This window comes from Aedes aegypti, chromosome 2, assembly GCF_002204515.2.
Source record: "Aedes aegypti strain LVP_AGWG chromosome 2, AaegL5.0 Primary Assembly, whole genome shotgun sequence".
Lineage (NCBI taxonomy): Eukaryota > Metazoa > Arthropoda > Insecta > Diptera > Culicidae > Aedes > Aedes aegypti.
This window is the reverse complement of record NC_035108.1, coordinates 250,744,555-250,752,466: the sequence shown is the minus strand read 5'-3', so window position 1 is coordinate 250,752,466 and position 7,912 is coordinate 250,744,555. Positions and strand designations below refer to the sequence as shown.

General features: G+C 37.3%; 1 protein-coding gene across 4 annotated transcripts in view; it reads left to right on the top strand.

Annotated features, from left to right (window-relative positions):
• The first annotated feature begins 1,675 nt into the window (after positions 1 to 1,675).
• The window catches only part of LOC5569500 (F-box/WD repeat-containing protein 5), a 29,022-nt gene continuing 22,785 nt past the window's right edge, over positions 1,676 to 7,912 (top strand). For 2 of the 4 annotated variants that reach the window (XM_021844786.1, XM_021844784.1), the window contains exon 1: positions 1,677 to 2,350. In XM_021844786.1, the coding sequence (XP_021700478.1) occupies positions 1,999 to 2,350 (352 nt within the window). In that variant the 5' untranslated portion in view covers positions 1,677 to 1,998. Of the gene's footprint in view, positions 2,351 to 7,912 lie in introns of all 4 variants that reach the window. The other 2 variants (XM_021844785.1, XM_021844788.1) reach the window with 2 other exon arrangements.

The following is a 7,912-nucleotide window of genomic DNA, read 5'->3' as shown; positions in this document are numbered from 1 at the left end:
GTGGCGCATTTGTTTTGATGCGGTGAGCACTGGCAAAAACTACCTTCAATGATCCATTTGAAAAATTTACACCCGTATTCTAGGTATTTCTCGAGACAGAGTGCATATTGTTTTCCTCTAAGGTTCACAACCACATCTACACAAGGGAACCCATACCATTGGGCGTGATAACCACTATAACATGCTTGTCGACTCAGTGTTGATTTACTTTCATTCGTTAACAGATAAGTCGAGATGGTGTGATTCATGCTGGCGAACCGGTTCCGCTTTCCATTGCCGTTCCACTATCATTGCGTTTGGGCCTTAATAGAGCTTAGTGACATTTCAACACACGTAGCCTAGCATACGCTCGTCATACACAGTTTGTTTTTGTTTTCCTCAAAGGAACTTGCACACGCTTTCCAAACTCATCAAAATGCATATGGACATATTACCCAATTTGAAAAATTTACACCCGGGTTCTGGGTGTTTTTCGAGACTGAGTGCATATTGTTTTCCTCTAAGGTTCACAACTATATCTACACTAGGGCACCCATACCATTGGGCGTGATAACCACTATAGTCAGAAGAATAGCACTCTTTTTCGCCTAAAAATTTGTATACTATTCTTTTTTAACAAAACGAGCTCAAGTGTACTCTTTTACAGACTGCCGAACAAACTAAATAACCTGTTGAGGATACCAGATTAATTCAAGCGATTTCCTAAGAATGAAAACGTCATTTGTGCTTTCGATCAATGTAGGTCCACAGCCAAACAGATGGAAAAAGGGTGTCGATGGACTTCGATGAATGTGACGTCTGTTTGTCTGTGGTTTAAGGTTGAGTATATTTTCTCCAATTGGGATTAAAAATTGCACATGATAATTTCATTGGTTATTTTCTCATTGTTATTGATTTGTCAGATAGGCCCTTATCGCGAATCCCTCTCGATTTGTGTATTGGCCTCTGCACAAAAATCTTTCTCTCTCTTTTGCTCTTTCACAAAATGGGGCTCTGCACAAAAATCTGTCTCTCTCTTTTTTATCCTTCATGAAATTAGTAAACAATAAGGCCAGTAAACGCCAAAATCTCATGTGAAATCAAAACAGTGCAGAGCCCCAATAACTAATAGTAGTAGCACAGAGAAACAGACGTACCACTTAGAACAAATCGCGATCAAAATCATAGTCGAGAAAACATGTACGCCCAATGCTAAAATCGTTGTGTTTGGCCGATGGATCAACAGATGGCGGTAGTGTGTAAACGTCAAACGCGAACAAAAACGATGCGGGCGCAGCGGGTGGTGGATTGACCAACTGCAATATATTTGAATCGACCGTTAAAAAAGTGTTCAATGAAAAATGATGAGAGTGTGAAGTCTGTTTGTCTGTTGTAGAGTAAATCATCACTCGAAGAGCAAGAAATCACATTGATTGATTTGAATATTGAAAAATAGGATTTGGAAATGTGGTGAAAAATATTTACATCGAATTTTTACGCTAGTTTTGGCCATCTCTAGTATCGTGTAGGCTTGTGCTCCATTTGAAACCTTTTTCGAACCAATCCATGACGTCACGCCCTTTCTAAGCAATCAGCTGTCAGAGTACGCGTGCACTGAATGTGTTTGTGTTTCATTTGCTTGTGTTTGTTTGGGTGCGAGCCGAAATGGATGTGTTTATTTTTATTTACATTCTCCATCTCTCGGTTATTCGCTTTTCGCATCGTCGTGACTCGTGAGCAGCGGGTGGACAAAAATATCGCGCAGTTAGTTCAAGACAGACTACGGAGAGTGAAAAACGAATCAGTGCAAAACAGTGGCAGAATATCGGTATTGGCTGCAGTAACAAAATAAATTAAGGAATTCGAATAAACGCGATTGTTTTGGGTTTACGATCTGCTATTTTTGCTTGTACCAATTAGTGTTGCATGGATCAATCCCTCGGTCAGCATCTCTGAATATTGCAGACTTTGCAGCCAGGGTAATCGATTGCGAAATCTCGCCAAAGGGTGAGTAATCGAATGGAAAGAAAAATGTCCGATGAAACACCAGCAGCAGGACCCTCAACAACTGCCATGGAATTCAGAATAGAGGGGTCCAGGAATGAACCTCCGGAAGGTCGTTCTCGATCGGGGAGTAGCACCAGCAGCCTTGTGGCCGAAGACCAGGAAGAAGATTACTGTGAAAATTCTCCCTGGGTGTTCATTCCGGAACCGATGTTTACGAAGATCTTCCTCTACCTGGACCCCCGGGATATGCTGAATGCGGGCCAAACCTGCAAACGATGGAACAAGCTGAGCCGTGATGACTACATATGGCGAAAGTACTTTCAGAGGGAATTCAATGTGGACACCAATATTGGACTGAAGCCAGGTGAGGCCTATTTTGGGTATTAAGCAAATCGGGCAGCAGGGTATTGAGTGCTGTATGATGATGGTGACATAATTGCGTCTTGCCATTCATGTGTAAAAGCTGAACTCACTTTCCGCTGGTATCGTGTTTATTGCGCACAGGCAGAGGTTTACAGACTGTCTCTAGCGGAGCATTTATATTTTCTGTTTATTCAACTAAGTTTTTTGCTCAATTAGTATTTTCTATTAGTTTCAATATAGTATTACTACTATGCTTTGCTACAGTTTGTTGTTAACGTCTATTTTCCTGGCAAAATGTACCTTTTCTTAGAGTTGTAAAGTTGTGTTCAGAATAAGTAGTGAAAGCCGTTTTTCAAACAAAATGCTCAATTTTGGCATGCTGTAACTATGTTCCCTATGAGCAAACGACTTGAAATTTTGGCAGAGAACTACAAATATCCTCAATTCCATTATCACAAAATTTTAAATTATGTACAGTACCGGCTAAAAATGTATGCACCATGTGAAATCGCTCAAAATAGTTTTTCTTTAGTAATATTTTGTTCGAAAACAAGTTTGTAAAAAAATGGCTTGTTTATACATTTATAGCTTGGGTGGAAATTGTTGAAACGATGAATGAAGAAAAAATCAAAAACTCAAATTACGGCAGATATTTGAAATATTAAAACTACCATTATTTTGAGCGATTTCACCGGGTGAAACCGGTACTGTGAAAATTTTCAAAATTTTGTGATAATAAAATTGAGGTTCTTTGCCAACATTTTATGTCGATTTATAGAAACAAAGTTACATCATGTCAAAGTTGAGCATTTTGTATGAAAATCGGATTTCACTACTATTATTCTGAACACAACTGTATATAGATGTATTTGAACTGTAACTAATGTCTACTACATGTTCCAGTAATAGTGGTATTTGCTAACTTGTGTTCATATAATAGTGGTTTACATTGATTTCCCATTGAGACTCACTATTATAGGAACGCCCACTATTACTGGTGCAAAGTTATATACACATTCATATTATATCAACAAGGGCCATGTTAGAAAAATACACATAAAAATATAAATTGCCTATAACACGCCTTAAACCGCACTACCACTGTTATTGGGACACACACTACCACTGGATCAGCCACCCTATGTAAAAAAAGCATTTGAGAAGATAAGATTTGTAATTGTAATAAGATAAAAAGTTGTTAAAAATCCTAATACTATAACAATTCAAGCATGATTTTTCAAATCGGCGTATCTAACACTCGGATGGTTTCGAGAAAAATGCGATGCAAAATATTGTAAAGCATTTTAAATCCTGTTTAAAATGTTTTGCATTTTTTCTATTGCGATGTCTACTATAAGTTGAAAAAAAGAACACTGTTTCTAACCACTATTAAACAAATCCGATTTGTTTTGAATTTAATTGAAAAACAGGTAAAATTAGAGAATAAACCCTTTTGCTTTGTGCTGCTCACATACACCATGGATGATTCGTCGATACCATACCTTGATTGATACATACACCTTGCTTGATGCGTCGGTTTGACAGTTCGTTTTGCACATCCGTCACGTCATATACACCAGTATTGTTTTGAAGTTGCACATACACCGGTTTGCAAATTCCCATAAAACTTATTAAACTTAGTCAATTCGTCAGTTTCAACTTTCAACGACAACGAATATTAGTTTCCGAATGTTTCCAATTTCAACTCGACTAAGAGGAGCACCGGACGGAGCCGTAAATAACAAAAGCAGGAGGAGAACAGTTCTTGTGCGAAATTTGGTGAGAAATATTGTCTTAAACCGAATACTGATGATGTTCCACATCAGTTTGCCGACCCGTCAGCTCGCTCAACTGTGGAAATCCAATTCTCTCGATTTCCAACATGTTTAGTGATTTGGAAACAGTATGACGTATCTGGTGTTCGAAATTTTATGTTTTGATTCTACATATAGGTCGCTTTACTATGAGCATATGTACGGTGTATGTGCTAGCATGAAAAATGTTGACAGTTGAGTCGCTTTGCAAACGAAGGGTGTATGTAGTCAAATTAAAAACACTGAGTAAAGTGCACATAGGGCATAATTTTAATTTATTTCTAAAAATCAAAAAATGGATGTAGGAATACTTTTATAGACACAATAGGTAGATTATGCGTTTGTCAAGCCCATGCAAAGCAAATCTCGATTTGTTTATTTTTGCAGATACGTCGGATTGAAAAGTTTGGCTTGAATTTGACAACATGCATCTGTAAATTTGCTGTTAGAGAAGATGATTCTTCATAGGCTTGGCAAATAAGGTGAATCGAACAATTTTCTCTCAGACACGCAATTTGATTGCCGCAGAGGCATAGGAACGAACGACTGTCTTACGCTACTTTCGACAGAAATCCAACTGGCCTATGCTCAAAAGGATTAAAAGCTCGGTATGTTTTAATGTTAGGGGGCTTTTGATTTTAGACAATTTTTGTACTTGGGTATCGAATTCTCTCCGGAGAAAACTGAAGTTGATTGTCTTTTCAATGAAGCATGACCCTGCAAAGGTGAAGCTCCAATTCATGGGTAGCTTGCTCAGGGTATTTCACATATGTATCTAGGAGTCTGATTCGACTCTACACTCACTGGACCATGGTGGGGCAACGATTCTGTCGGTTCTCGAATACGGTAGCTTTTGCTTTCAATCCGCCGTGAAAACACACATCCTGAAGCTGGAGCGTATCCAGTATCGCTCTAGGACGCATTTCCTCAACTCGTGCGATAAGCAGGAGTGTCACAAAAAATCCTTCAGTGAATATTTAAGAAAATATATTGAATACGCTTTTCGGAATTCCTAAATATTTTCGACGTATAATTCTTCTTCAAATTCGTCTAGGAATTTCTCCAGCATTTCATTAAATTATTCCTGCAGTTCTTCCATATAATTTTTCGAGTAATTTCTCATATAAAATCTTCACGGATTCTTGACACGATCATTCAAGGTTTCACACCAGCTAGAGTATCCATCCCGGGACATCCCGAGACAAAAAATCCGGGATTTCCCGCTTACCGAGTATAAATTCTAACATCCCGGGAATCCCGGGACTCCCGAGAGAAGCATAAAATTAAATGGAAACCACTGAAATTCAATACTAAACAACGTTTTTCGTCGTTATAAAATTATTATAAAGAAAAGGGAATAAATACTGTGTTTCTTTTTAAAATTTAATCAATTCGCCAATTAAAAATCCTTGGGATTTTTCTGGAAACATCTCTGGAAAAATGACTGGACATTTTTTGAAGGCTTTCTTTGGGAATAACTCAAACAATTTATGGAAGATTTAAGTTCTTGAAGGAACCTTTGATGGAATTTCTGGAGCGCTTCTTGGAGAAATTTCTGATTGAGATCTTAAACAAATTCTTAATGATAATTTTGTTAAAAATCCTTGGAAATTCCTGGAGAAAATAATGGTGAAATTTTAGAAGATGTTCTGAACGAGAAATTTACATAAGTTTCAGAGAAAATTATGTTACAATCATTGAATCAATTTTTGATAAACTTTCTTTAAAATTTTCTGATAGAATATTTGGATTATGGATTATGTCAAATTTGACAACCAAGGAACCTTGGATCGTTTTCGCGTTATTATATTGCTCGCTGAGCTCTGATGCCGTTAATTCGTACTCTTCAGTAGTAGTAAAACAAAATGATAATTTTGTTAAATCTTCTTTTCTGCGATTCGCCCAATCAAATAGTTCTTTTGCAGTTTTAATTGGATGCTCACGTTCTTTGGCTAAACTTGCTCTTGTGGCCATGCGCTTTATGGTTCCTCCAATAGCATCACAAGGACCTTTGCCATGTGACGTAGCAAAGAAATGCCATTCTGCATCAATTCCGTACTTTGATTTAAATTGACATAGGCTCGAAAAATTCTTACGGTTTTTGTACTGCGATGCTGCTCCATCAGACATGAAATATATCTTTCTGATTTCTTTATCCTTATCAACGCGTAAAAAGTTAATCATTTTGGCAATGAACAAATTTACAGATACTGAGTCGTGTCTTAAATCTTCGGAAATTACAATAAAACTAAAATGTTCAATTTGCGTACTTCCATTGAAATAAATAACGAATGGATGAATTGTAGCTTGTTGTACGTTCCAGTGATGGGACTGCACTTCATCTTGCAATACAAAGCTATAGTTTTCAGAAAAATCACAAATGACTAAAAATTCACCATCTTGTAATGTATTTTTCGTATTTTTTAAAAAGCGGGATTGCTCTGTTTTAATAAAGTCGTGAGGAATTAAACTTTCTAATTTCAAGTAAAAAAATGACACAAACTCATCTACAGGTTTTACAATAGTTTCTAGGTCACACCTATCCGTGGTCACCCATTGCTCAAATGATAACTGATCAATATAATTTTCTTCAAACTCAGCGAATAAAGTATTTTCCAATGATGAAGAATCTGGACAATCCGAACAAGATCGTAGATAGCAATTTGATGTTGTATTTTCACACAAAAGACTACCAGTTAACATTTTAATATCCTTTGATAAATTGATTCTTTTCAAACTTTGTAAGATTAGGTTAATATTTTCGTGTGTTGGGCACACACAAACATTATGTGTTCCTGAATTGGATAGAAGCTTGCATTGCCTTGGACGAAGGCTTGCAAATGAGGAAAAACCTACCTTAATATTTTCGTTAATTTCCTTGAAGCGTGTATACGCTTCTTTCAAAGTAGTCATCATTAATCGTTTTTGGATTGCTTGACGCTTTCCATCTTTTTTTACAGATACATAATCATTTTGGCCAGGCATAGCTCTACTTACTTCATCGTCTTCAAAATATTGAATTATTTTTTCTTTTGTCTCATCTGTTAATGAAGTACTCGACCTAGCATTTTTGGTTGCAAGACAGTTATTTTTGAATTGTTTTGCCTCTTTTGCTGTATTTCTATTGGTTTTGAACTCATCAATGGCGTCTTGAATAGACCACGAGCTTGGCAGCATCGACAAAATCTATAATTTTTCTTTCCTTGTCGTGGCTAGATTCGAGAACCTTTCCTTCATATTCATAATTACCTCATCGTAGTCTGTATTTTCCACATCCTCAGGTCCTAATTTGAAGAGGTTTCTTCGTACAACTTCGTTGATTTCACGGTATTTTTTCTCGGGATAATTGACGTAACCCATCTTCGTCCATTTAATCGGAGTCACTTTTATTCCAGCTATCCCTTCGTTGAAGCGTTCGATGTTGACCTTCTGGATGCACTCATCTTCTGATTGATTTGTTGAAACAGATGTCGCTGATGGTACCGTGGCAAGACTATCTGCACTTGGTACTTCTGGTAACTCCTCAGTTGTTGTCGGTGCATCTAGTAATTCCTCAGTTGTTGTTGTTTTCGAACTTCCTGCAACCTGATCCACCGATGATGTACAGATTGCCCGTTTGTCAACGTTTAAACAGCAGGACGTACAAATGCGTAAATTTGTATTCAATGTAGACATTGGAGCATAACCAGCCGCTTTCATGGTGCTTTCGGTGAGATTTCGTAGCTCTTTCGAACACTTTTTTTCTGCAA